At 40.2% G+C, this 27,299-nt stretch overlaps 1 protein-coding gene across 3 annotated transcripts in view; it reads right to left on the reverse strand.

Moving 5' to 3' along the window:
- The window catches only part of MDN1 (midasin AAA ATPase 1), a 186,391-nt gene that overhangs the window by 90,482 nt on the left and 68,610 nt on the right, over nucleotides 1-27,299 (reverse strand). For all 3 annotated transcript variants that reach the window (XM_054491122.2, XM_054491121.2, XM_063666411.1), the window contains exons 18-33: nucleotides 25,630-25,774; nucleotides 25,066-25,162; nucleotides 23,096-23,209; nucleotides 20,967-21,114; nucleotides 20,396-20,506; nucleotides 18,352-18,503; nucleotides 17,285-17,463; nucleotides 16,479-16,687; nucleotides 16,159-16,305; nucleotides 14,278-14,419; nucleotides 12,461-12,595; nucleotides 12,242-12,380; nucleotides 10,520-10,658; nucleotides 10,094-10,224; nucleotides 7,175-7,319; nucleotides 5,273-5,402 (exon numbers count right to left, since the gene is read on the reverse strand). In XM_054491122.2, coding sequence (XP_054347097.2) covers nucleotides 5,273-5,402; nucleotides 7,175-7,319; nucleotides 10,094-10,224; nucleotides 10,520-10,658; nucleotides 12,242-12,380; nucleotides 12,461-12,595; nucleotides 14,278-14,419; nucleotides 16,159-16,305; nucleotides 16,479-16,687; nucleotides 17,285-17,463; nucleotides 18,352-18,503; nucleotides 20,396-20,506; nucleotides 20,967-21,114; nucleotides 23,096-23,209; nucleotides 25,066-25,162; nucleotides 25,630-25,774 — 2,263 coding nt within the window. The remainder of the gene's footprint in view (nucleotides 1-5,272; nucleotides 5,403-7,174; nucleotides 7,320-10,093; nucleotides 10,225-10,519; nucleotides 10,659-12,241; nucleotides 12,381-12,460; nucleotides 12,596-14,277; nucleotides 14,420-16,158; nucleotides 16,306-16,478; nucleotides 16,688-17,284; nucleotides 17,464-18,351; nucleotides 18,504-20,395; nucleotides 20,507-20,966; nucleotides 21,115-23,095; nucleotides 23,210-25,065; nucleotides 25,163-25,629; nucleotides 25,775-27,299) is intronic.

Below are 27,299 nucleotides of genomic sequence, written 5' to 3' on the forward strand. Positions count from 1 at the left end.
TTTTAGATACTGACCTGAAAACTGCTCAAAGAACTATTCATTTGATTCGAGTTCGGACACAGTTTTGAACTTCTATTATAATTATTTTAGAAAATATGCAAATTTTGTTATATCTTATAATTTTACTTGTATTTTAAATAAATTTATTTTTTCCATTTAATGTAATAAAGAATGTCATCTTTTCAATGGCATTCATTCAATTTTTTTTTTTTTTTTACATCTATTCAGCAATCAGAATTCAGCAAATCAGGGGGGTTCACAAATTTTGTTTCATGAATCAAGTTGAATATTCTAATTATCACAATTTCCTATCAGATAATATTTGTCTCGAAATAAAGAAAATACTTAAGTAGTATATATAGATTGAAAGTAATCTCAATTAAATTGAGTACTTTATAAAACGTCTTAAGTCAACAGTAGACATTTATCTCTAAAGTATGAATACCAAAGAATATTTTAAAAAGAAAGAAAAGATTAGAAGCACTGATATAATATAAAGCACAGCAACAGCCTCCAAAGCTATATATATTGTGAATTAGAAGAAATGTAATTGGTTGGAAGAATACTGATTACAAAAAAAAAACTCTTTAAAAAGAGCTTAAAATGACAAAGCAAAGGGGAAATTCCAGTAACAATGAGGAAACAAATTAAATGCTATTTCAACAACTAGATAGTAAATACTAGTACTTAGATCCACACTTCAGAGAAGAATAAATTCCAGGTAAATTTAAAAAATGAAAATGAAAAAGTCCATTAATAGAAATTAAATTATGATCACTTAAGAAACAAGGTCAGAGATAAATAGGTTCACATATGTATTTTTAAAACAAATATATAAAGGTAATAGAATATTAAAACCTGTGATAAATGTAATAAAAAGTATCACCCCAAAAGACATAGGGAATACCAAATGAAAAATGATTAATTCATTAAAAATAAAGGCCAGGCACGGTGGCTCATGCCTGTAATACCAGCACTTTGAGAGGCCGAGGTGGGCAGATCACTGGAGGCCAGGAGTTCAAGACCACCCTGGCCAACACGGTGAAACCCCATCTCTACTAAAAATACAAAAATTAGCTGGACATGGTGGCACGTGCCTGTAATCTCAGCTACTTGGGTGGCTGAGGCATGAGAATTGCTTGAACCTGGAAGGCAGAGGTTGCAGTGAGCCGAGATAGCACCACTACACTCCAGCCTAGGTGACAGAGTGAGACTCTGTCTCAAAAAAATAAAAATAAAAATAAAACACAAACAATGTTCCATGTCACTAATAACAAAAGACAAGGAAATTTTAAACCTCCGCTAAACTAATAAGGATAAAATAACGGATTTCACTATATTTTTTAAAATGAGGCCAGGCACCATGGCTCCTATCTATAATCCCAGTTCAAGACCAGCCTGGCCAATATGGCAAAACCCTGTCTCTACAAAATACACAAAAATTAGCTGGCCATGGTGGTGCACACCTGTAGTTCCAGCTACTTGGGAGGGTGAGGTGGGAGAATGGTTTGAGCCTGGGAGACAGAGGTTGCAGTGAGTCGATATTGTGCCACTGTATTCCAGCCTGGATGACAGAGCCAGACCTTGTCTCAAAGGAAGAAAAAAAAAACGAGAGAGAGAGAGAGAACTCCCTGATGGAGGGACTGTGGCAAGCAGGCACATTCACTACATTGCTGGCTGTGTTGTGAATGATACCATCTTTCTGGAGAGCAATCTGACCTTATCTAAGGAGAACTATACAGTTTCTTATCTCCACTTTTAGAATATAACACAAGGAAATCATTGTAAATGATAGTTGTTTTTTTTGGGTTTTTTTTTTGAGACAGAGCCTCATGCTGTTGCCCAGGCTGGAGTGAAGTGGTGTGATCTCGGCTCACGGCAACCTCCACCTCTCGGGTTCAAGCAATTCTCCTGCCTCAGCCTCCCGAGTAGCTGGGACTACAGGCGCGTGCCACAACGCCCAGCTAATTTTTGCTGGATTTCCCATGATGGCCAGGATAGTCTCAATCTCTTGACCTCGTGATCTGCCCGCCTCAGCCTCCCAAAGTGCTGGGATTACAGGCGTGAATGACCATGCCTGGCCGATAGTTTGTTTTAATGAAACAGAATGGTTCATTAAAGTATTGACTAATGTACCAATACTTGGTACATTAACCAACGTAATACAGAAGTATTGTTTACAAAAGTTTCAGATTGTAAAAAGCAGTTCATGTGCCTTTCACAGGTCAATTTTTTTTTTAAACACATCAATTTCACAGAACCTTTTTTTTTTTTTTTTTTTAAGAGATGGGGTCTTGCTCTGTTGCCCAGGCTGGAGTGCAATGGTACAATGGTATAATCATATTTCACTGTAATCTCAAACTCCTAGGCTCAAGGGATTCTCCCATCTTGGCTTCCTGAGTAGCTAAGATTATAGGCACATACTACCATGACTGGCTTTTAGAATCTTTTGTTTTGTTCATACTACGAATTTATGGATAATACTACTACAGAGATTTGTGAACTAAAAATACTAGAGAAATGAAGTAGAACCCACAGTGGTATTTATATACTCATTAAGATAATACAATAAATATAAGTACTACAATTAGGATCAGAATCCAATTTAGAAGGACACTATTAGTTACAATATTAAATTCGGCCAGGCATGGTGGCTCACGCCTATAATCCCAGCACTTTGGGAGGCCAAGGTGGGCGGATCACAAGGTCAAGAGATCGAGACCATCCTTCCCAACACGGTGAAACCCCGTCTCTACTAAAAATACAAAAATTAGCTGGGCGTTGTGGCACATGCCTGTAGTCCCAGCTACTCGGTACTCGGGAGGCTGAGGCAGGAGAATCACTTGAACCCGGGAAGCAGAGGTTGCAGTGAGCCAAGATTGCACCACTGCACTCCGGCCTGGCAACAAAGCAAGACTGTGTCTCAAAAAAATAAATAAATAAATTCATCAAATTTTAACTATCTTTAAAGAAAATCTAAAAACAAAAAGCTTTGTCTAGTTTCCTGTTTTATATTTCACAGTTTTTTAAAGAAGTTTTTATGTTGTGCCTTCCTGATCTACTTCTAGAAAATAAAACTGCTGTGAATTAAGCCACTTCCCTTATTCACCATGCTCCCTTCAAGGTCTCTAATGCCTCCCTGGGAAGTCTGCTGCTGGGTAGCCTAGAAAGCCTGGAATAAACAAGCTCCTTAAGGACAAGGTGTGGGGCTCAGAGGTAAGTCCTCGGGGCTCCCATGCTTGCATGGAGCACACTGGTGATGCAGCAAGCATGGTCGTGAGAGCAACTGAACCCTCTGTCATTCTTATCACAATCCAAATAACAAAGGAATAAGCACAGCCCATAGGAGATGAAAAGGTAACTTCCTGAAGGAATCCAGCCCCGACACAGACCCAAAAGACAAACCATGCTTGGTTAACGATTTCTGTCTTCAGGCCTGCTTTGGTCTTCTGGCTCCTGCCTATAGTTCCCAGCACGTAGGGTGGGCAAAGCAGACGGGTTACTCGAGCCCAGGAGTTCCAGACTAGCCTGAGCAACATGGTGAAACCCCATCTCTTAAAAAAACACAAAAATTAGCCTGGCGTGGTAGTGCATGCCTACAGTGCCAAGTATTTGGGAGGCTGAGACAGGAGAATCACTTGGGCCCAGGAGGTCAAGGCTGCTGTGAGCCGTGATTCCACCACTGCACTCCAGCCTGGGTGACAGAGACCTTGTCTCCCCACAACCCCCCCAAAAAAGTCTGTATTATACTTCTTCTTTTACTGGAATTATCACAATAAATGTGCTGCTGCAAACAGCACACAAGAGTCATGGATTCTGAGTTCTGAGGCTCTGAGCCTGGGCCTTAGACCAACATTAGTGGCATCACCTGAGGCCTTGTTAGACAGACAAATTCTCTGCCCCTGCTGAATAAGAAACACTGGGTGTGGGGCCCTGTAAGCTGCATTTCAACAAGCCCTCCAAATGAGTCTGACAACTAACTACAGGCTTAGTCAATTCTTGTGCCACTGGGTGACTGTGATATTGGTAGAGACTGTAGAGAAAAAAGGAAGTTCAACAAGGCATGGGGAATTCTGGTCATTCAAGCAGCAGCGTGCATACCTATAAATGTGGCAGTTCACCGTGGGCCATTCTTAAAAAGAAGTCTTTGCTCGGTCTTTGCTCTTTAGTCAAGAGTCAGTCGTCCCTAAAACACCACAGGTGAGAATGGGTTCCATGCAGATTAGATGCTCTCCACAGCTACCCTACTCATTTTAGAAAATGCGTGGTAGGGCACCTTTAAAAAGTGGAACATAGCCATGAATTCCAATTTCAAAGAAGCAGATATCTTTTTTTTATATTCTTTAAGAATATAAAAATGATCCAAAAAACTATGTATTTAGTCTTAGAACCAGATCTGGGTTCTAAATTTATTCCATTGAATGTCTAAGATAAATATGCATACATCAAACCAATACAGGCTTCAAAAACAAAAAGAACCATATAGTAGGAGTTTTGCCTCTTATTGGATATTTTAAATTGTTAATTCTAGGTTATGGATACTAATCTATTTTCTTTAGGCTTGAGATTTTTCATAATAAAAAGTATTTATTTATTTATTTTATTTATTTATTTATTTTGAGATGGAGTCTGTCGCCCAGGCTGGAGTACCATGGTGCAATCCCAGCCTAATTTTTTTTTTTTTTTGAGATGGAGTCTGGCTCTGTTGCCCAGGCTGGAGTGCAACGGCGTGATCTTGGCTCACTGCAACCTTCACTTCCCAGGTTCAAGCGATCCTCCTGCCTCAGCCTCCCAAGTAGCTGGGATTACAGGCGCCCACCACCACGCCCAGCTAATTTTTGTATTTTTACTAGAGATGGGGTTTCGTCATGTTGGCCAGGCTGCTCTTGAACTCCTGACCTCAAGTGATCCGCCCACCTTGGCCTCCCAAAGTGCTGGGATTACAGGTGTGAACCACCACACCCGGCCAAAAAAATTTTTAAATAAAGTGAAAGAATAACATGTTCATTGATGACAACTAAAGAAATGCAGCTGAAATTCTATAGCCATTGTGTCAAGTGGTAATGATGAAAATATGAAGATGGGACACTTTAACAGAAGGTAACAGAATAGTACCATATTCTCCTTGTCTACTTTGTTTCATTTATCTATCTCCTTTCTTCTTATAACACACCATATACACACAGGGCTAATGTCCTGTAAGAGACCCCTCAACTCCCAACACAAACCCTGCTATGACCCAATACTACCATCACCACCTGCAAACTCTCACCTTTAGGATCTACTCTGCCCAGACACAATCCTGGACGAAGATTATGACTGATGATCTGAATTAAATCTTCACGGCTTGTGCTTTGAGGGCACCATATTTCTGTAAACCGGTTTCTTAAGGCAGGAGACAGCTATAAGAAACACAAAACTCCAACGTGAATTTTTAAAACTGTAAGGAAAGCTGGAAAACAAGTCTTGAAAGACTGTTGTTAGCTGTTAAGTCCAGCAAATACTACACATTTTTTAAAATTATTTCTACTATCAGATATAATTAATTGAAGATGTACTTTGTCTTGACTCCTTATATTCCATGACACCTTCTAGTATCATCATCACTTTCTTAATAGACATGGTCCAGAGGCCTTACAGACTAAGTGGTGGAAGCAGGATTCCAGCCAGTCCCAGTCAAATCTGAACTCTTCCCCTTAAGCAAAGATTCTTCCTTTTACTTTACCTTTACTTTGCATCAGGTACCTAAATAATACTTCAGAGAAAATAAACACCTGTCTTCCCACAGAGAAGGGCAGTCTGATGTAGGAGGAAGAAACTTCTTTTACGTAGCTCAGAGAGTGTGATTTTAAAAAGTATATATTCTACCTCTTGAATAACAAGAAATTGTTTAGCCACTCCAGTCTTAGGGCCTTCGCCCCTGTAGATTCCTTTTCCCACCACAAGGTCAGTTGACACTATTCACAAATGTTTGCAATGCCACATAAGCATCATTATTGGTTTGTCTGATCACTTTGTTATTACTTTCCTTTTACTTGATGATCATCTATCTGGTCTACCACAGAGGCCCAGGAATAAAGAACACGTGTGTGTACCTCATCAGTATCCTAGACAACCAGTACCTCTGGTGTCCAGCATCCTACCTTGCTCTGCTTGTTAGGTATGCGAAACTAAAAAGTAACTTTCCCTTGGGTAAAAGTCAGCAAGCATTGACTTAAGGAAAACAAGATAATCTGACAGCCAAGCTAATATACACAAACTTGAAATCAGACCTCTCTGTGGCATTTCTACTTGCCCAGAAGCCAGTTTTTATATTTTGAATGCAATGTATTTTATTCCCTCTCTTCAGAGCATATCTTGAAGCATAGAGACAATCTTTCATCTTATGATACTGAGGAAACCTAGGCCCAAAATATCATTTCAGCTACCCACCAAATTACCAACACCCTTAATTGTCTTATTTAAGATCAACCCCTCTGTTTCTTCTCATCATCCCTGACCTGTTACATCACTCTCTTCCTAACTTTAACAGACTGGGATCCAACACATAGTGCTGACTTCTCCACTGAAAGGTTTCTTGAGCTGGAAACCAACAAGGTTGTTGGTTCCCGAATATATCTGAACACAACCCTCTGAACATAGGAACTGCCCTCTGCCCTTTACTTTACCAGCAGTCAGAAAGTGACACACATAACTCTTACGAGAACAAATAAGCTCCATCTACAAACCAGAAGAGGGTTCCTGGTTGTGACTTTTTTGTCACTTTAAAACCACCCATGAAAGCAGAGTTGTGTTTAAGAAAGTGGACTCTAAAAACAGAGGTTAAATTTAAATTTCAGATCCAACTTTTCTCATCCATAAAACTACAATAATAACTTTCTTGCAGAGCTCCTGTGAGCTTTCTCAGGGTAACATATGTAAAGGGCTAGGCAAAGTGACTGTAACAATGACATTTCAGGCACATACACAAAGTGAGATATCAAATAAGGAGATATTTGTGTCAGAATTGTTTTCTAACCCAATAATTATTTTAAAATATTTTTGGTTTTTTACACTTTTTACCCAGTTTTTACCTAACATAAAATTCCAAATCCATTATTACATACTATATTTACAAGTACCAGTAAGCTGAGGTCAAAACCTAGAAAGAAAATGTGCATCAGAAAAGTTTTACCTCCTTTTTTCCAAAGTCACCCCCAGGGTTCATGGTTGCTAGAATACGAAATTTTTTCCCAGCAGTCAACAGCTCTACTTCACTATCCTTGTCCTCTGGACTGCCTTTTTCAGCTAATACCAGAGACTTTTCTACTTCAAGGACACTAAAAGAAAAATTGAAGAACAGTGAAAAGGGCTTATACAATCTTTCTGTTTTACAGTCTTCAATGCTCTTTAAAAGAAAAAAAAAGTTATCTCCTCTCTACTGAATTTTTACTTTAGTTAATGGTTTCCTATCACAAATTTTAAAATGACTCACTATCCCAATTCCTGTGTAATAATGGCTATTTCTGATCAAGAAAAAAAAAAACTTTTCAACTTATAAACTATTAAGGCATTGGTCTTAAAAATGAATAACTTACAAGAAAACAAACAAATTGCATGCATTATCATAATAGCCAACTACTAGAAAGAACTCAAATATCATTGACTGGTGAATGGATAAACAAAATGTGGTATATCCAATACTATTCGGGATAAAAAGGAACAAACTAATAATATGTGCTGAAATAGGAATGAACCTCAAAACATTAATGCAAAGTAAGAGAAGAGAACTTTTATCTGAAATATCCAGAAAAGAAATCTACAGAGACAAAAAAGAGATTAATCAGAAATTTAGTGTAATGCGCACAAAGGATTCTATTGAATGATGGAAATGTTGTAAAACTGGATTGTGGGCCGGGCGCAGTAGCTCTCACCTGTAATCCCAGCCCTTTGGAAGGCCAAGGTGGGGAGATCACTTGAGGCCAGGAGTTGGAGACCAACCTGGCCAAGATGGTGAAAGCCCATCTCCACTAAAAATACAAAAATTAGCAGACTGTGCTGGCTCACGCCTGTAATCCCAGCTACTCGGGAGGCTGAGGCACAAGAATCACTTGAACCCGAGAGGCAGAAGCTGCAGTAAGCTGAGACTGTACCACTGCACTCCAGCCTGGGCAATACAGCAGGATGCTGTCTCAAAACAAAACAAACACAAAAACTAAATTGTGATGGTTGCAAAGCTTGAAACCACCTTTGCAAAAATTATGAGTGAGAAAAAAAATCTAACGAAAAGTTACGACAGTAAAAAAAAAAACACAAAAACCTGTCCTAACTGACCCCATCTTTCTTCTAGCCTCCAAGCTGCCCTTGTTCATTCCTGGGTATAGGCCAAGTAAACTACGGGAGAAATTTAGTTTATAGTTTAATTTTAAAACAAAAGTAATAGCCCCTCCCCAAAACTAACCCCCTCCTTCATAAAACTAACCACAAGGTTAAAATTACAGCTCAGGACACAGTCAGCGGTCACAAGATTCATAACCTTCCCAATTGCTCCTATAAGATAACATCTCTATTATAAAACCTAAGATTAGTGTTTAAGGTACTTTTCAGACCCTGATTCTGATAAAACGGCTAGCACCACCTGGAATGGAAACCCATACCAAGAAGGGGCTCAACAGGTCTTATGATCCCATGAACTTATTTAGGGCAAAAAGATAGCTCAACTTCCTGTGATTTCAACTCTGTCCCAACAGCATTCCCCATTCTCTAGGCCTCTGACCCTAGCCTCGGCCAGGCACAATGGCTCATGCCTGTAATCCCAGCACTTTGGGAGGCAGAGGCAGGAGGATCACTTGAGGTCAGGAGTTTGAGACCAGCCTGGCCAACGTGGCGAAACCCCATCTTTACTAAAAATACAAAAATTAGCTGGGAGTGGTGACACGTGCCTATAGTCCCAGCAACACAGGAGGCTGAATGAAAAGAATGGCTTGAACCCAGGAGGCAGAGGTTGCAGTGGGCCAAGATCGCATCACTGCACTCCAGCCTGGGTGACAGAGGTAGAGTCCGTCTCAAAAAAACAAACAAAAAATCCCTAGCCTCCAGGCCCGGCGCAGTGGCTCACATCTATAATCCTAGCACTTTGGGAGGCCAAGGTGGGCGGATCACCTGAGGTCAGGAGTTCAAGACCAGCCTAGCCAACATGGCGAAATCCCACCTCTACTAAAAATGCAAAAATTAGCTGGGCCTGATGGCACACATGTGTAGCCCCAGCTACTCAAGAGGCTGAGGCACAACAATCAAACCTGGAAGGCTGAGGTTGCAGTGAGCTAAAATCACACCACTGCACTCCAGCCTGGGAGAAAGAGCAAGACTCTGTCTAAAAAAATAAACAAACTCCTATCTTCCAAATTTTCAGGGAAGCTGATTTGAGTAATAAACTCCTGTCCTTCCACTTGGCTAGCTCTGCAACTACTGAATTCTTTCTCTACTGCAATACCACTAACTCAGTGACTCGGTTCTATGCATATAGCTTGCAAGAACCCATCATGGGATTATAAACTTACTAAAACTCACTGAATTATACATTTTATGATATGTAAACTATACCTCAAAAGAGAAAAAATGGGTGTTACTACATCAAGATTCATATTGGTCTGAGGTCTAATGATGGCTTATAGCCATGGGTCTAGGATTCTGACTACAGTTCTTTCAAAATATTAAGAGAGTAGGCATATAATTCACTTTAAAAAATAGTTTTGACTTTGGCTCATGTTTTAGCCCTGCCATTCCACGATCCCATTGTTCTGATTATTGATAGCAAAAAAAACCTAGAAATTTAGGAAACATTGAATGCTAAAGCCAAAAGACATGGTAATACATCAATAATTTCAAGCATTTACTAAGATGCACCTATGAGAAGTATTACTGTGCACAAGATTTAATATCTATAAAAATCACATCAATCACCTGAGCCTAGAAGTTTGAGGCTACAGTGAACTATGATCATGACATGACACTGCAGCCTGGGGTGACAGAGTGAGAACACTGTCTCAGGGAGAAAAAAAAAAATCACACCAACAAAAATATCAAACACAAGGCAAACCTCTCAGGCATGTACCTGTTGAGTCTTTCCAAGACAGAGTCATCGGCCAATGAGATCTCATCCAAGAGGAAAAAGCCATCCTCCTTCATGGCCTGAATCAGAGGCCCATCATGCCACTCAAAGAGTCTTGATGTGTCAATTTCTTCCTATAATTTGAAAAAGTGGGGAAAATTAAAGGGCAGGTGGCTCCACAGACAATATACATGCAGCTGGCTGGTGTTTCCATGGGTGAAGTAGGCATTCTGAGCAAAGTAAGAATCTGAGAACAGGAGATAGAACCTGCACACCAGAATGCTTGTGAAGGCCCTTGTAGACCAGAGAAAATCTGCAGATATGCACATTTAACCAAACCAGAACCCAGCTCCAGAAACCCCACCACTGACTCATGCACAGCTAACTGCAATTTTTTAAAATAACAGGAACACTTGCTGCTGGACAAACCTTGTCGTTTGGCTTTTGTCTCACTGGCCGCAGGCCACCCAGGAAGTCTGATGTCTCCATGTGTAAGTGGCAGCTGACAGAGTATAATTTCTGATTTGCCAAGGCTGCAAATACCTGACAGATAGTAGTTTTCCCACACCTGTTAGAGATATGCAACCGATTAACAAGGCATGTGTTTCAAATACACATCCATAAACACCCCCCTCAGCAAAAGAGAAGAACCACTGTGGGAGTCTCACTGCAGCAGCAAACAGTGCTGGCCAATGTGGAACCTCAACCCCAGGCTCATGGCACCCCTCTGCACGAGTGCACTCTCCCATATTCTTATCCAGAAGGTATGTACTGCACAAACTCCAACCTAGTTCTATCAACAACCACCGGCTGAGCACAGTGGCTCACGCCTGTAAGCACTTTGGAAGGCTGAGGCCTCCCAAAGGCCACCCTAGCACTTTGGGAGGCTGAGGCAGGAGAATCACTTGAATCCGGGAGGTGGAGGTTGTGGTGAGCTGAGATCATGCCATTGCAGTCCAGCCTGGGTAACAAGAGCGGAACGCCTTCTAAAAAAAAAAAAAAAACCACCACCAAGAGAGGGAAAAGAAATCTAATCCTTATAGACTTGACAGACTTTCAAGAGACACTAGTCTATCTCCTCTTCTCTACACACGTATAGAATGAATCTCACTGTTTAAAAGAACTAAATAGACAAAAACTGCCCTCAATGCAATGAAGCAAAAAATCATTCTTGCCAGGTACAGTGTGGCTCATGCCTGTAATCCCAACACTTTGGGAGGCCAAGGCAGGAGGATCACTTGGGCCCAGGAGTTCAAGACCAGTCTGGACAACATAGTGAGACTCCATCTTTTTTTTCAGTCAGGGCTTCATTCCTGTTGCCCAGGCTGGAGTGCAATGGCACAATATCAGCTCAGTGCAATCTCTGCCTCCCAGGCTCAAGTGATTCTTCTGCCTCAACCTCCTGAGTAGCTAGGACTACAGGCAGATACCAACACAACCAGCTAATTTTTGTATTTTTAGTAGAGACAGGGTTTTGCCATGTTGCCTAGGCTGGTCTCGAACTCCTGAGCTCAAGTGATCCGCCTGCCTCAGCCTCCCAAAGTTCTGGGATTACAGGCATGAACCACCACAACCAGCTGAGACTCTGACTTTACAAAAAAATTTAAAAATTAGCCAAGCATGGTGGTGCATGCCTGCAGTCCCAGCTACTTGGGAGGCTGAGCCAGGAGGATCACCTGAGTCCAGAAAGTCAAGGCTGCAGTGAGCCCTATAGCACCACTGCACTCCAGCCTGGACAACAGAGTGAGACCCCATCTCCAAAAATAATAATAAGAAGAAGAAGAAAGCCATTATTTTCCATTAACAAAGAACCTAGTCTGAAGGTAGAGGAAACTAAACAGTAACAGATCTCTTAGTTTCTTTTTTTTTTTTAGGGTACCTGTGCAGAATGTGCAGGTTTGTTACGTAGGTATACATGTCCATGTTGGTTTGCTGCATCCATCAACTCGTGATTTACATTAGGTATTTCTTCTAATGCTACTCCTCCCCCAGCCCCCGACCCGCTCTTAGTTTCTTCTTAAAAAAAAAAAAAAAAAAAGAGGAAGGAGGAAAGAAGGGGGGATTAATACTTTCATGAGTTCTTCAGCGATAACTCAAGTAATCCTATGGAATTGAAATGAACCCTCATGAGTCACTGTCACAGATCTTTACCCAGTGTCTCCAACCAGCAGCACAGGTTCACCAAATTCCAATGCCCTTCCCACTAGCATCGCGAGTCTCCGCATGCCCTCAGTCCACACGATGTGGCCAAAGTTAGATTCCAATGTGGATATCTGAGTAGACAATTTACCTATCCAAGGAAAAATAAATATTTAGATTCTAATGAGTACAACTCAAATCATACTCCTCTAGGGATTCTGGCCTACTCACCCAGCAATTTTAGAATATTTTCTTTGGAGAAAAGAGATTGAGGACACAATTTTTTCTTGAAATGTTTCTCAAGGACTTCTTGAATCACATCAACTTCCTCCTGCTTCCTGACTCGACCTGCCAGAAGCATATAACCTGGGAGGAGGAGGAGGAAAAGGAGGAGAGGAATCATCAAGTGTCTACTGGGAACACCAAGGGACATTGAGAATATGGATAATGGCAACTCTCGTACGCTGCTGGTGAGGTAGATATCTGAAGAACTACATGGGAAAACTAGGAGAGCCTATTACAATGAACCATATACCTGCCCTATGCCTCAGCAATATGACTTCTAGTATCCCCAAACACCAATGAACATGTGTGTGTCGAAAGACATACGCAGGAATGTTCAGAGAAGCTTTGTTCAGAACTAAAAAATTAAAATGATCCAGATGTCCATAACCAAGAGAATGGATAAACAAACTATGGTGTCTTCATACAGTGGATTACCACATAAAAAGAAAAAGAAAAAAAAGAATGAAGTCCTGATACACATAACAGCATGACTGAATCTCACATCAGGTTTAGTGAAAAACCCAGAACCCAAAAAGTACATACTGCATGGTGTCAGCTAGGTGAAACTCAAGGACAGGCAAAATTCTGTTCAATCAGATTAGTAGTGATAATCAGACAGAAGTCAATTAGTAGTGACAGTAGTCAAGGGTAGTGATTACCTCCACTGGCAAGAGACCTACTGGGTTATTGGAAATATTCTAAATCTTGGTCTAGGTGATGCTTTACATGGGAAAATGCTTTACTGTATGTTACACCTCACCAAAAAAGTTTTGCTGGGCATGGTGGCTCACGCCTGTAATCCCAGCACTTTGGGAGGCTGAGGTGGGCAGATCACAAGGTCAGGAGTTTAAGACCAGCCTGGCCAACACGGGAAACACCATCTCTACAAAAAATACAAAAATTAGCCAGGCATGGTGGCGCTTGCCTGTAATCCCAGCTACTCGGGAGGCTGAGGCAGGAGAACTGCTTGTACCAGGACCCAGATCCGGGAGGCAGAGGTTACAGTGAGCTGAGATCGTGCCACTGCACTCCAGCCTGGGCTACAGAGGGAGACTCTATCTCAAGAAAGAAAGAAAGACAGAAAAAAAGACAGAAAGAAAGACAGAAAGAAAGAAAGAAAAGAAAGAAAGAAAAAAAGTTCTTTAAAAAGTATTCCTCTATGTAAATATTCCTTACAAGTAGAGAAAAAATCTCTTGTACTAGTTTTACATACTCTTCTTACTTATTAACTAGCCCATTAATCAATCATCAGCACTTTTCAAATCAGAAGATTCCAAAACACTTTGTATCCTATCACAAACAGTAACAAATTTTTCCCATGCATTAAAGGAAAACAACAAAACCTGAGTCTCAGGTTATATAATTTTTTTCTCTCAGAATGCCGATGTTTTCTGACAAATCAGCTTTCTGTATGTCTGTAAAGCACTAGCCAGACTACCTGTGGTGACACTGCAGAAAAATGGCCCACAAAGCTACCATCAACCATTTGCCTAACTCCCAAAGAGGCTATGTCCATATCCTGACTCCCACATGTGGCTACCTGAAGCAAAGAGTAAGAAAAGCTTAGCAACCAGTCCTTATTAGCATGGAGGCCTGCAGGAATAAGATCACTTACAAAAGCTGTTAGAACTGGAGAGAAACAGGCTCTCTGGAATACCTAGTCAAATGTATGTATCCAACACAATTTGAGGCAAGATTTGTTTTAATAAAAAGTTTGACATTTAACATAACTATATATTGAGAGCATTTGACTGAAAACACACCATCATTGGCTAAATGCTGTAGCCAGTCATACTCCTTTTCTATCTGCTCAGCCAATCTGTATCTTTCAGCCCATCGGAACAGATCACGAAGGGTGATGAAGCCCTGCTTTCCAGCAAACACTGAAGAACTTCTGCGATAGGACTGTTGAAGTATCAAAACAAATGAAAAGGGGCATCAGCTGCAATGCATGATAAGTTTTTAGTACAATGCGTATAAAATTCATAACAAATTTATGCTCCCATTTAAATGATTTCATTCCACTGAATAAGATTAATTTTTTGGCTGGGCGAAGTGGCTCAAGCCTGTAATCCCAGCACTTTGGAAGGCCAAGGTGGGCGGATCACAAGGTCAGGAAATCGAGACCATCCTGACTGACATGGTGAAACCTCGTCTCTACTAAAAATACAAAAAATTAGCCGGGCGTGGTGGCGGGCGCCTGTAGTCCCAGCTACTCTGGAGGCTGACGCAGGAGAACAGCATGAACCCGGGAGGGGGAGCTTGCAGTGAGCTGAGACTGCACCACTGCACTCCAGCCTGGGCGACAGAGCGAGACTCTGTCTCCAAAAAAAAAAAAAGATTAATTTTTTAATGTAAATAACTTGTAATATTCTGAATAAAAATGTTCAAATTCATGTTTAAATTAAGAATATAAAATGGAATTCCACATTTCTTATGCCACATAGAAAAAAGATGATTAATAGTAATGCAAATGGGCACAGTGGCTCACACCTGTAATCCCAGCACTTTGGGAGGCCAAGGCGGGCGGATCACGAGGTCAGGAGATCGAGACCATCCTGGTCAATATGGTGAAACCCCGTCTCTACTAAAAAGACAAAAAATTAGCCAAGCCTGGTGGTGCACGCCTATAGTCCCAGCTACTCAGGAGGCTGAGGCAGGGGAATCGCTTGAACCCGGGAGGCGGAGGTTGCAGTGAGCCGAGATAGCGCCATTGCACTCCAGCCTGGTGACAGAGTGAGGCTCCGTCTCAAAAAACAAACAAAAAGTAATGCAAATGGTGGCAAAGATGCAGGAAGATTAGTGAAACAATGTGGAACCATAATGGTAGGAGTCTTCATTATTATTAGCTTTCTAAAAAGAAGTTTGACAATGTACACTTTCTGATAAAGAATACTTTTAACCCCATAAGATAAATGGAATTTTTAAAGATCAGCTGTAGCTTTGCAGTTGACATGGGGAAGCCACAAAGAATGGATCTCTTTAATTATGTCCATTCAAGGACTATATCCATTTAAAAACCAAAAACCAGTCTTCCCTAAGCCAAATTACATTCTAAACAAAATGCTCCAATACTATACACAAATACAAAATCATCATCATATGTAAATATCAGAAAAATTTTAATGATGTAAAACTGATTGATTAAAAAAAAAACTAAAAATATATATTAATGGGAAGCATTTAAAAAGACCTCTGCTTGAAGGCCAAGAACTGTGGTTCACACCTGTAATCCCAAAACTTTGGGAGATCAAGGTGGGTGGATCCCTTGAGCCCAGGAGTTCGAGACCAGCCTGGGCAACAGGGCGAAACCTTGTCTCCACAAAAAAAAAATGTAGCCGGGCATGGCGGTGCACATCTGTGGTCCCAGCTACTAAGGAGTGAGTAGTCAGAGATGGGAGGATCACCTGAGCCCAGGAGGTTGAGGCTGCAATGAGCTATGATTTTGCCACTACACTCCAGCCAGGACAGTAGAGTGAGACCATGTCTTGCAAAAAATAAATAATAAAAAAATTAAAAAAAAAAAAAAAAAAAATCTCTACTTGGAAAAATACATCAACAGACAGATTCTTTTTTCTAACAAAAGAAGCCATGAAATTTTGATCACCAAGTATAATCAACACATTCCATTTGAAACTAAGTACCTGAAGATCCAGCATGACTTTAACCAACTTGCTGCAATAGGAGGGTGGCAAACTACACCGCTTGTGCAAGATTGTTTCCAACTCAGAGCTAGGTAACTCATCAAAGTGCAATTCCACAAACCGATTCCTGAAGGCTCTAGAAAGGACCTAGACAAAGCACAGGAAGAATGCAGTAAAAGGTGCCTTTTAATTTCCAATATGGAGGCTCTGACATTCACCATAAAATATTAAAGGAGAGGTAAAAACATTTCATTCTTACTACGAAAAATCTACGATCTGATGTGTTAACAAATTGAAGGAAGCAGACAAATGCTACATACCTTTCTGCCTCCATAAAGTCCTGGGGGATTTTGGGTGGCAAAAAGCATAAACCGAGGGTGTGCTTTAACAACTTCCTGTGTTTCTGTTACGAGCAATTCACGGTTATCATCCAACAGCCTATTCAGCGCCTCTAACACATCAGTAGGGGCCAAATTTAATTCATCTAAAATAATCCAATAGCCTTTTCTCATAGCATCAATAAGAACACCTAGGAAGAAACAAAGAGCAAGAACTAGTGTATAAATCAGTACAAAGTTTTAAAATGCGTTATGTACAAATCAACAAATCCTAGGTTATCATTAAATTTCAAAGCAAATTACTTTCTGTAGCTAGTCTTGCCTCAAAACAAATTATGACACTGCAGATCAAGGAGGAACAATTTTCAATTAAAATAGTCCCTTTTTCCCCCAAAGAAGCCAAGGCTGAAAATACCTCATATTTCTTGTGTAATCTTTCCCCTGCAGTCTAATTTCATTTAAATCACCACATTCTGTTGACTATTCCCAACTTCCTTTTGGCTAACACTAACCCCATTCTCTGAATTCCTAGAAAATAAAGCAGCAGTTCAACTCCCCACTTGAAAATTGGCCCTAGTCCTATATACAGCCAGCAAGATTAGTAGAACCTAAAGAAAGCCAGCACCTTATGCATCACCCCTTAACTATCTTAGCTCAGGCATCAAGAAAAGCTGGCTGTTACAGCAAAGGTCCATGTGCCTCAATTGGAAAGGATGAAGAATATTACTCAAGGAAATGTGTGTGAAAGAATAAACACCTATGTGCATGGAATGGAATCTTAACCCTACCTTCTTTAAAGACAAGCTTCCCTGAGGAGTCAGATGTGTAACAACCAATGTACTCCTGAATATCCGTGTGTTCGTGATTGTTAATACGCACACAGTGGTTGCCAGTAGCTGCAGCCAGCCACTGGATCAGGCTTGTTTTACCAACTGATGTCTCTCCCTGAATCAGCACTGGATAGGTTCTGTAAAAGATTAGCCAATTAAGCAACTTAAAACAACAAAAAAATTACAAAGCTGAGAAACCAGAACTGAGTATTGGTTTGTTTTGTTTGACAAAGGATTTCACTCTGTTGCCCAGGCTGGAGTATGGTGGTGCAATCACAGCTCACTGCAGCCTCGACTTCCTAGGCTCAAGTGATCCTCCCACCTCAGCCTCTTGAGTAGCTGGGACTACAGACATGCACCACCAAGCCCAGCTAAATTTTGTATTTTTTGCAGAGACAGAGTCTTGCCGTGTTGCCCAGGCTGTTCTCAAAACCCTGGGCTCAAGTGATCCGACCGCCTTGGCCTCCCATAGTGCTGGGATTACAGGCATGAGCCACTGCACCTGGCGAAGTACTATTTTGGGTTTTTTTTTGTTTTTTTTAAAGAATGATGACATCATTTAACAGCATCATTAAAAGAGCATTTTTTTTCTTCTTTTTTCCCCCTTTTTACATTTCTGGAAAATGCAAGAAGCAAAAGAACATTTTTATTCCTATACACTGAGAAGTTTCTTTGTAAAAATACTAAGGAAAGCAATTCCAACTATGCTGGCAACATTTGTAAGAAACTGTAAGTAGAACTTTTAGCCATTTACTGAATAATTTGTGGTATTTATCAGCAAAATAACAAAAGACAACTTTAAAGATAGATAAAATCATCTGCATCCATAGTGCTCCCTCCAAAGTTGCACAACTAGAAACAGTTTTCTACCAGGAAAAAGTTATAGTACTGACTTTTGTAAGTAATTGTTCAGTTGGCCAATGAATAAGAATAAAGCTCTTTGATAGTTAAGGAAGTTAGACCAAAATGTCATCAATGCCTACGCCTGTATCAAGTTCGGGGCAGCGAGAAAAAAGCCCACACACCCTGCAGAGACAACTCGGACTATATCTCTCAGGTTCAGCTTCACAGAAGATGTCAGAATGTACGTCTCATCTATTGTAGGCTCCTTGTCTCCCACCGCAATCCAGTAGCCTTCAACCTGGATAAGCCGACCTCCTTTTGGCTCTGGAATAGGCTGAAAGACACAGAAGTTCAAGGAATAACCCACAGTTGTGCATTCTTTCAGAGAAGGGCATAAAGTAGGAAAAGAGCCACTTGTTGAACAAGCTGTCTTGTTCTGCATACTTTCAACATTAAAACTGGGTGAAATATGAACATAAAATTATGAGGAATGAGGACAAAATGGTGTTATATATTGGTTTTAAAACTGAAGTGGAGTAGGTGGGTTTGGAAAAAAACTGAATCAAAACAAATTCCCAGAAGGATTATGTACCAGTTCTCTTCTTTCACATATCAAAATGCCCACTCCAAGTATTTTTATCAAAAACATGAATTTCAGATAAACCATGTTCTCTGAAAAAGGGCCAGTGTTGTAGTAAGGAAGGAGGTTTTGCACTATTATACTCTGGATTGCCTAGAAGACATTAAAAATAAAACTGACTTTTCAGAGCAACTAGCCCATTAAGGATAATATTGTGGATGACAGCATAACTTTGCTGCGATATGGTTTAAGTTATTAGGTTCGATTATACAAATTCCCATTTTTATAAGTAAAAAAATGGTTAAATGGTGGTCAAATCTATAACTATGGAAAAGTACTCTTCTAGAGCATTTGGTCCCCAGATTTCAAGCTACACGTCTAGGCCCTGCTTTTAAGGCCTCCTCAGTTGAGTTGAGAAGCAATAGGGGGAGGGGAGGAAGGATCTTTTTAAGTTTCTATCACACCCTGAGGCATACACACACAAAAAGACCAACTGGAAGAGACTGGTATTTGATTACAATAATGGTAAAAGCAAACCTGAGTCTTTACTCAATGTTTTTACAATTTACCAAAAGTATTTACGCATGTGTTACTTGTATGATTTTTTAAAAGGCTGAGTCCAAAGAAACTCCAAGTCCCAAGGGCTCTCTCTTCCTAATGAATAAGCAATCAACATGTAAACAAGCCAGTTTACATGTTGATTGTGAGCAAGTTTCTCTCAGCCTCTTTCAGTCCCATGCTATTCTGTAATTTCCTGTCAAATCCAAAACGGCTATTGTTTATAACAGTGCCCACACTACTGCCTCCTCAAAAAAGACCCAACCACAATCAGAAGGTATAGATTATACCTAACTGTGTAGTTAAACTATGCAGATAGTGAAACTATGGTGTACCCATCCAGTGAAATGCTATGTGGCCCTTAGAAGGCATGTCACAATGAACTCTGGTACAAAAACAAAAATATATCCAAGATTCAGTTAGGTTAAAAAGGAAAGCTACAGAATATTCTTAGAGGCCAGGCACGGTGACTCACATCTGTAATCCCAGCACTTTGGGAGGCCGAGGCGGGCGGATCATGAGGTCAGGAGTTCGAGACCAGCCTGGCCAACATGACGAAACCCAGTCCCTACTAAAATTACAAATATTAGCTGGGCGTGGTGGCATGCGCTTGTAATCCCAGCTACTCGGGAGGCTGAGACAGGAGAATCACTTCAGCCAGGGAAGGGGAGAATGCCATGAGCCGAGATTACACCACTGCATTCCAGCCTGGGCAACAGAGCAAGACTCTATCTCCAAAAAAAAAAAACAATATTCTTATAAGACAGTCCCACTTATATTAAATGCATATTACAATTTTACAATTTACCTCAATAAATCAACATATACATACCAAAATTTGGATATGTAAGAAAATAAAATATATATATTATACAATTTATCTGGAAAGATTATCCACAGTATTTAAATCTCCAAAGAGTAAGCTTATTGGAAACTTTCACCATCTAAACGTACGTTTCTGTAATGTTTAAACTTTTTGCAACAGATTACCTTTATAATTAAAAAGTTATGTGAAAAAAAAACACAGCTGAAAATTTGGTAATTCAGCCTTTCAAGTATAACAAGTCAAAAATAACAAAAGAACATACCTGCTTCAGCAGACTCTTGACATTGCCAGGGACAATGTGTTGACAGATGAGCTTCTGAACTATTGGGTGTGATGCCCTGTCAAGCTGTGTTAAGAAACCCAAACAAAAACCCTAGAAAGAAAAGACAAATATGCATAATGCTAAATAACCTTCTGCAATACAACCAAACTTATTTCCAGAACAAAATTTAACCTCTTGGGTGATGCTGCTTCCCAACTTTTAAATATAGTAAGGTGGTAGATAAAGGGAAGGGTAAGCCAGGCACAGTGGTTCATGCCTGTAATCTCAGCACTTTGGGAGGCCAAGGCAGGAGGACAGCTTGAGCCCAGGAGTTCGAGACCAGAGTGGGAACACAGTGACACCCTGTCTCTATGTATAATTAAAAATAAAAATTTTAAAATAAAAAGTAAAATATTTAATTTAAAAGGGCAAGGTAGATCTGGTAAGAGGTATTATGGGCTGATCTGACTAACTGGAAAGCACAGGCAACCTGGCATATGCATCCCTATTCCTTCCTTCCCATGAACCCAACCATTAAGCTCATATCCTGTCAAAGAGACTTCAGAAAGACCTCATAGAGTGAGCGCTGAATGTTGCCACATGGATTGGAGGCTGCAAATCGCAGGGCCCGGCACAGAGTCCGAAGGCTGTAGTGAGGTCTATGGCCAGTGCCATCCACCAGTTTGGTCCCAGACTCTTTCCGCAAAGCTGTGTAGAAGCTACAAATAGAATAAAGGTCAGGCAATTTTATTTACTAATAAGTATCCAGTATTATCAATTCTCTACAGAAAACCCAAAGGACATTTTTTAGATCAGAAATGGTCATGCACACAACTTCCTAGGGCATGCATCAAAATACCTTAGTCTCTTTTAAATCTACTTTTCACATACTCAGAGATATCTTTCAAAATAAAAAAATGAACACCTATCTATTTCCTTTGGGAAACTGGGAAGTGCAATGTGCAATTCCTCTAGCAAAAAGGTACTGATAAAGAGAGGTGAGAAGCTTCTGTGTTCCAGAGTCTGTTCAAGCTTAAGGGACAAAGTTCCTATGCAATCTAAAATGGGGATGAACAAAGACATGGCAAACAATGCACGGTGTTTTGAAAGGCTATGAATATGGCTATAATTAGTACCGACAAAACGTTAAAAAGCAGGAGGATACGATGGCCATTACTACTGTCACTACCACACTTTAGAAGTCCAGATGATGACAGGATGGGAAAAGTTTCAGACTGAAACATGAAGGTCTTGCACTTTGTGAAATTCATGATCAATTAGCACCACAAGATCAAAAACCAAGTATGCATGCATCACAGATGAAATTCAAGTTCCTGCCCAAATGAGCTTTATCTTGCCTCTTTGCTATCTAACAAAATATTTTTTCTTGTGTAGAAAGAACCTATGTTTTGGAACTGGGTTTTTAATATATGGAATATATACTACTTGTACTATCAGTATTTTATGAGTGCCTAATTTTATCCTTTATCTACTTCTTTAGATAAAATAAGGCACTTATAAAAGTTTACCTTTAGCATCTGGAATCTTAACTATACGTATTTACACTTCTGTTCAAATATTCTTGGCTAACAAAAAGTATTCCAATTTAGGGTGTGGTGTGGTAAACCATTCTGAAGCATTCTAAACGCATGCCTTGTTGACTAATCTATTTAATATAGGACTTCAGGACCAGGTGCTGTAGCTCATCCCTGTAATTCCAGCACTTTGGGAGGCTAAGGCTGGTGGATCACTTGAGGCCAGGGGTTCAAGACCAGCCTGCACAACAAAGCAAAGCTCCTGTATCAAAAAAAAAAAAAAAAAAATAGAACTCCAAGTCTTCATTTTCTTACACTCTACTCAGCTTTATATGTTTTCACTTATCACAACCTAAAATTACAGTACCTGACTCCTCTAGAATTAAAGCTCAATGAGAAGAACCAGGATTTTTGTGTGCCTTACTCATAGCTACATCCCTAGCACCAGGGTACTCAATAAGTATTTGTATTAAGGAAGAGAAAAAATACACAAATCCACAGTAAAACATTAATATCACCCTATTTCAATCCTTTTACATGTTGTATTTCTTTCTGGAGAACACACAATTAAATTACTGGCCCAGAATGACACAATTAGTTTCTCATAGAACCAATACTAGAATTGAGGTTGTCTGACACAAAAGATTGCACATTGTCCATATGGCATACAAAAAACAGGAATAACAGTCTCAAATTAAAGCACAAGCCATGTAACTACTCTATTATTTATTAGGCTAAGCTTCCATTAATTCCAAACCTGACACAATCAATTATATTAGCCCTTTTCTCCTTACATCCCACATAGCTAGTGTAAATATTGCAAACAGAAAAGTAACCTTCTTCAAGACAGATTCAAAACGCAAGCCATGTACAGCTCCAAGAATTCAAACCCTCAGCTATGAAGACAGAGGTAATCAGGAGAGCATTACCTGATAGTTTATATCTTCTCATAGGTAGTGATTCATAGCTTTCTATGTAATTTCCTTAGAAAAACCTGAAGGAGTTCATATCAGATTCCAACTTTACAAGAGAATCTAAATAATAATCCTGCCATCAGTTTTCTCAAGTTAGAAGTAAAAAAGAATACATATTTGTGTGTGTGCACGAGCAGCACATTTTCATGTTCAGAGAAAGAGTTTATAAAGACATACCAAAGGGAACCTACTTTATGATTCCTTGCACTGTATTCTTGTTCACACTCAATCCTTTCAGATAATCTACAATAAGAACCTGTAAGTCTTCTTTGCTTTCTAATTCTTCTACATAAAGTTCTGTGAACCTGTAAAACAATACATAATAAACACTTTTTAGGAAGTTAACATAACTATGTCGACAATAGAAAAACATGAAACAGATGAAGCTATGTCCGCTTATTTTAACTGCTTGTAGTATAAAATGTCTTTCAACCTAATATAGAAACTGATCATAATTAAAGGATAATGTAACCATTACCAAAAATATAGCATTATTGCTTCTTCTATGCAATAAGTCTTCTACGTATAGTCCTTACAAGAACAAAAAGATACAAAAGCCAGGTGCAGTGGCTCACGCCTGTAATCCCAGCACTTTGGGAGGCCGAGGCCGGCGGATCACGAGGTCAGGGGATGGAGACCATCCTGGCTAACATGGTGAAACTCCGTCTCTACTAAAAATACAAAAATTAGCCAGGTGTGTAGGCGGGCGCCTGTAGTCCCAGCTACTAGGGAGGTTGAGGCAGAAGAATGGCGTGAACCCAGGAGGCGGGGCCTGCAGTAAGCCGAGATTGCGCCACTGCACTCCAGCCTGGGCGACATCTCAAAAAAAAAAAAAAAAGATACAAAAATAATAATTAATTATCCTCATTTTCAGTTGTTTTTTTTTTATCACAACCACATATTTAAAAAAATAAGTGCAATAAAAAACAAGCCCCCTCACCATCAAAAACAAAATGGTTGAAGAGAAAACAACTACTTTAATGTAGTTTCTAAAGCTTCCCTAACAAGCTTTTATTGCTTTATAATGAAGAGAGAGGATCTAATAAAGTTACTATTTTAAAACTCAAAATGAAGTAAACGGTTACCAACAATAAATCTGGTCATTTATTTTTTCCCAATACATAAAACACCAACAACTAAGTACTTTGTTCATGTCAGTGCTTAGTGGCGAAAAATAAAAGAAACTTTAAAGGCCTTTTCAGATCATTAGCCTCATCCAAAGAGGACTGTGCTCCTAAAATATACGTATACTGGTATATGTTTTCCTGTTATATCGTGTTATGAAATTTTTCTAATAGCCAAAAGATTACCTAAGGAAGGAAAGATTTTTATTTTCAACAATATCCACTGTCATACTAACACAAAGGGAAAAATTCTCCAGTGTTCTGAAGATTCCCATATGCCTACCACCTACAGAAAGCAGAGGAATATGACAAATAAGGTAATAAAGATTCCTCTATCAGAGGCAATTTCAAGCATTGCTCTAAAGTTCGGTTACATTAATATTACCAATCTATAAATAAAGAGAATCTTAAAAGCAAGTCTTGGTAATCCTAGCACTGTGGGAGGTCGAGGCAGGCAGATCTCTTGAGCCCAGTTAGAGACCAGCCTAGGCAACATGGTGAAATCCCATGTCTGCTAAAAATACAAAAACTTGAGGCCGGGCGCAGTGGCTCACACCTGTAATCCCAGCACTTTGGGAGGCTGAGGCAGGCAGATCACAAGGTCAGGAGTTCGAGACCAGCCTGGCCAACATAGTGAAACCCCGTGTCTACTGAAAAAAAAAAAAATAGAGAAATTAGCCAGTCATAGTGGCGTGCACCTGTAGTCCCAGCTACTCAGGAGGCTGAGGCTGGAGAATCGCTTGAACCCAGGAGGTGGAGGTTGTGGTGAGCCAAAATCGCACCACTGCACTCCAGCCTGGGCAACAGAGCAAGACTCCATCTCAGGAAAAAAAAAAAAAAATACCTGGGTGTGGTGGCATTCGCCCATAATCCCGGCTATTCAGGATTCTGAGGTGGGAGGTGGGAGGTGGGAGGTGGGAGGACTGCTTGAACCGGGGACTTGCAGTGAGCCAAGATCATGCCACTGCACTCCAACCTGGGCAACAGAGCAAGAACCTGTTGCAAAAAAGGAAAGTCTCCAAGAACCAACCCCTCACCTGTTTCTTATTCCTGGTGGGAGATTTCTTTTGCCTACATCAGTCGCTGGATTCATACAGGCAAATAAACGGAAGTCAGGATGCCGAACCAGTGGCTCTGTTAAGAGAAAATTATAAATTCTCAACAAAGGTATGATTATCTAATTCCACAGAACCCCAGGCCCAGCCAGCCTGATGCTGGCTGCTCACACCATCCTTGTCTTTTCTGAAACCCCACCAAAATAACTTTCCAGACCTATGCATTCAATCTAATCTTATACTGCAGTCTTTTGTGGTATGTTTATTCACTGTTATTTATCTTTTATCAACCATTCACCTGTTATTTTATAAGTGTGTCTATTATCCACAACTCAAACACCCTGTCAAATTATATTCTTCTTCTTTGCATTCCCCATACCACCCAACAACAGTTCAATGCACTTTGCAGAAAATTAATATCTAAAGAATGAACAAATTCTATTGGGAGGCCCATGTCATCCTTCTAACAACAACAACAAAAAATCTCACTCTAAAGTGGCCACAGGGCTTGACACCAAGTCAAATCCCAGGGGATTCAAGTACTACCTGTGTCTCCTCGATCCAGCAACACCAGGGATCCAGAGGATCCTTCAAGCAAACCACTCAGACATTCTAGTATTTCTGGAGCAGCCAAGTTAATCTCATCCAACAAGATCCACTCTCCTTTCTTTACAGCCTGAGCTAATGTACCCTAGAAAAAGATAAAATAAAATGTTAACAATGTGTCAAATAAAGGCACACTTGCCAAGAACAGTTATGCAAGCAGGGTTAGAAATAGAGGCAGGGGGAGTCTTTCCTACTTGATGGGCCTATACCTTAACTGGCTGACAGCAGATAGGCAGAGTTAAGGCCAAGTTAATTTTTTAAATGTCCAAAAAGGTCAAGGGAATATCTTTGAGCCTAACAGAGAGATGCAATAAACTAAATCCTCTCATTATGTGGATGGTCAGGTAAATAGCTTACATTGTAGTCAGGTGTTTAAAGGCACCCAAGTGGCTATTAAAACTCAAAATAAATATAGGGTCAGGCTATACCAAGATTAGACAAATGTCTAAATCCCAGAGTGTTTAGTGATTGTCATACACTGCCTTTCACACCTGCTGAAGATCAAAATGCATCATCCCTTGGCTTTAGTACACTGGTGTTATCTCTTCAAATTCTATTTCCTAGAGCAATAAAAACAAATCTAATAATCTACTCAGTTGACACATCAAAAACTATTTTACTATTAAGCTGCTTTATGCTTTTGTTTTCATGCTCATCCTAAAAAAGAATCTACTACAAATTTAACTGAAAAACATAAAACAGAACAAATATATTAACTCCAGTATATGACTAAGTCATAAAACATAAGCCTTGTTTTGAGAACACAACAATTTAATTGGTTTTAGAAATAATCCTGTTAAGAATAATTCTGGGCTGGGTGTGGTGGCTCATGTCTGTAACCCCAGCACTTTGGGAGGCTGAGGTGGGCGGATCACTGGAGGTCAGGAGTTCGACACCAGCCTGACCAACATAGTGAAACCCCGTCTCTACTAAAAATACAAAAAATAGCCAGGTGTGGTGGCACGCATCCTTAATCCCAGGTACTCAGGAGGCTGAGGCAGGAGAATCGCTTGAACCTGGGAGGTGGAGGTTGCAGTGAGCCGAGATCCTGCCATTGCACTCCAGCCTGGGTGACAAAAGCAAAACTCTGTCTCAAAAAAAAAAAAAAGAATAGTTCTGGGGCCAGGGGCAATGGCTCATTACCTGTAATCCCAGCACTCTGGAAGGCCAAGGTGGGTGGATCACCTGAGGTCAGGAGTTCAACACCAGCCTGGCCAACGTGGCAAAACTCCGTCTCTACTAAAAATACAAAAATTAGCTGGGCATGGTGGCACACACCTGTAATCCCATCTACTCCGGAGGCTGAGGCAGGAGAATTGCTTCAGCCCAGAAGGCAGAGGTTGCAGTGAGCCAAGATTGCGCCACTGCACTCCAGCCTGGGTGACAGAGTCAGACTCTGTCTAAAAAAAAAAAAAAAAAGAATAATTCTGATGACCAAATTTTCCACACCCATAATGTATGGTTGAGTAGACCTTCTCTGTTACTAAAACATCAAGTAAGACTCCTGCTTCCTCTAGGGCTTCATCTAAGGACTGTCACAGAAACAAACTTTTTTTTTAAATGCCCAAGCCACAAATATTTAACCAAATTGATCCTTCCTACAGGGTCAC

This window comes from Pongo pygmaeus, chromosome 5, assembly GCF_028885625.2.
Source record: "Pongo pygmaeus isolate AG05252 chromosome 5, NHGRI_mPonPyg2-v2.0_pri, whole genome shotgun sequence".
In the NCBI taxonomy this organism is placed as follows: Eukaryota; Metazoa; Chordata; class Mammalia; order Primates; family Hominidae; genus Pongo; species Pongo pygmaeus.